At 41.5% G+C, this 2119-nt stretch overlaps 1 protein-coding gene across 1 annotated transcript; it reads right to left on the bottom strand.

The window, feature by feature from the left end:
* Window positions 1-820: 820 nt before the first annotated feature.
* On the bottom strand, window positions 821-1261 carry LOC110095821 (uncharacterized protein K02A2.6-like; the record flags this gene model as incomplete). Its single annotated transcript, XM_020821522.2, has 1 exon — window positions 821-1261. A coding segment is annotated over exon 1 (441 nt), but the record flags the coding sequence as incomplete, so codon positions are not given.
* Between the last annotated feature and the right edge of the window lie 858 nt (window positions 1262-2119).

Below are 2119 nucleotides of genomic sequence, written 5' to 3'. Positions count from 1 at the left end.
AGTACGATGTCGACCCAAATGAATATTTAAAATGCCCCCTATCTTGTAGGGACATTTTGGATAGGCTTTTTGTCCTTAAGATTTTTAAATATTTATTTGGGGATCTCAGCACGCAGCGCGATGTCGACCCAAATAAATATTTAAAATGCCCCCAATCTGATGGGAGATTTTAAAATGTATTCTTACTACACAAGAGAATTTCAAAATGTAAATGTAAACATGCACTGATAACTATGTACATAAAACTTTGATAATTACAAAGTATATTAGTCATGAAATTTTCATGCATGATACTTCTTTAAATGTCTACCGTTGATAGGTGGCATGGGTCTCTGACCGTTCAATCGATCAACTGATATGCTCCTCCTTGATACACTTTCTCGATGACGATGGGGCCTTCCCAATTAGATATGAATTTGCCACCAATTTTTCGATGTGGAATGAAGTGTCTTCTCAGCACCAGGACCAATTCCCCTTCCTGAAATGATCGAGGACGCACCATTCGATCAAAAGATTTTGCCATTCTTCCTCGGTAGATTTCTAAGTTTTGTTGAGCTTGTAACCTGAGTTCATCAAGTGCATCGAGCTCTTCCATTCTGAGATGGGCATTTTGTTCTTGAGTGAGATCATTCTGAACTGCTACCCGAAGTGACGGTAACTCAATTTTTAATGGTAATACGGCTTCAACACCGAATACTAGAGAGTAAGGAGTGGCTTTGGTTGGCATCTTGTATGTTGTACGGTATGCCCATAGTGCTTCTGCCATTTTCGTGTGCCATTCTCTTTTGTTCTTGGTGAGGATCTTCTTCAACAATTTCACCAACGTCTTGTTGAAGGCTTCTGCCAACCCATTCGCCCTTGGATTGTATATGTATGAATATCGCCAATCGATTTTATGCCGATCAACGAACTTGTAGATTTTCGTACTTTTAAATGCAGTACCGTTGTCTAAGATTATACGGCGTGGCACACCAAATCTGTAGACGACATTGTGGGTAAAAAAATAGATCACTTGCTCTGATGTGACCTCTCTGAACGGAGCTACTTCTGTCAATTTGGAAAAGTAATCTGTTGCTGCCAGAATGAAACGGTGTCCCGGTGATGATGGCGGATCTATTGGACCGAAAATATCAGTGCCCCAGCATTCAAATGGCCAGGACGCTAATGTTGAGTGTAGTGTATTCGGAGGCTGATGTATAACATCACCGTAGATTTGACATTCGTGGCACCTCTTAGCGTGATCGATACAATCTCTGACCATAGTCGGCCAGTAATAACACATTCTCTTGGTTTTGGCAGCCATCTTGGGACCTGACTGATGTGCTCCACAAAGCCCTTCGTGGACTTCTGATACCACTTTATCAGCTTCCTTGATCCCTAGGCACCTTAGCCACATTTGATCAAAAGCTCGTCTGTATAACGTATCATTGACAAATGCGTATCGCAACGCCCTTTTTCGAATTTATGCGGCCATAAAATTTTCTGTCGGGAGTTTGTTTTCCTTGAAGTAGTCAATGAATGACTGCCTCCAATCATTTTCGACTTCAATATCTAAACAATGCCACCATGACTCTGAAGCTTGACTAGCTTTATGTCTCTTGGCTATATGATATTCTTCTAGATAATTCTCCATAACGATCTGATGGAGATGTTGAGGGTCAACTGAAATTTTATCTTGTTGACTTGAATAAGGTATTTCTTCCGCCATCGAAAATTGTAGCAGAGCGGGCTCCAAGACTCTTCGAGTGTAAACTCCGATGAATATAGGGCTCTCATCATTGATATTCATCATTTCCTTGGCTAATTTAGCCAGACAATCTGCTTTAGCATTCTGTCCCCGGGAAACTCGAGCTATTTTAGCATTTGGTACTTGCTTCAGAAGCTCGAGGGCTCGTCGATGGTAATGGGCCAATTAAACTTTGCCAACTTTATAAATGCCGAGGATCTGATTTATCACGAGCTGAGAATCGCCAAAGATTTGGAGATGTTGGATTCTGACATCAATCGCGATCTCCAGTCCTGCTAATAGAGCTTCGTACTCGGCTTCATTATTGGTTCGAGGTTCAGTCAAACTGAATGAGAACCTCATTATGCCTCCCTCAGGTGCTACGAAAATGAG

The sequence above is a fragment of the Dendrobium catenatum genome, unplaced genomic scaffold (genome assembly GCF_001605985.2).
Source record: "Dendrobium catenatum unplaced genomic scaffold, ASM160598v2 original_scaffold_49942, whole genome shotgun sequence".
Taxonomy (NCBI): Eukaryota; Viridiplantae; Streptophyta; class Magnoliopsida; order Asparagales; family Orchidaceae; genus Dendrobium; species Dendrobium catenatum.
This window is presented reverse-complemented; position numbering and strand designations above follow the sequence as displayed.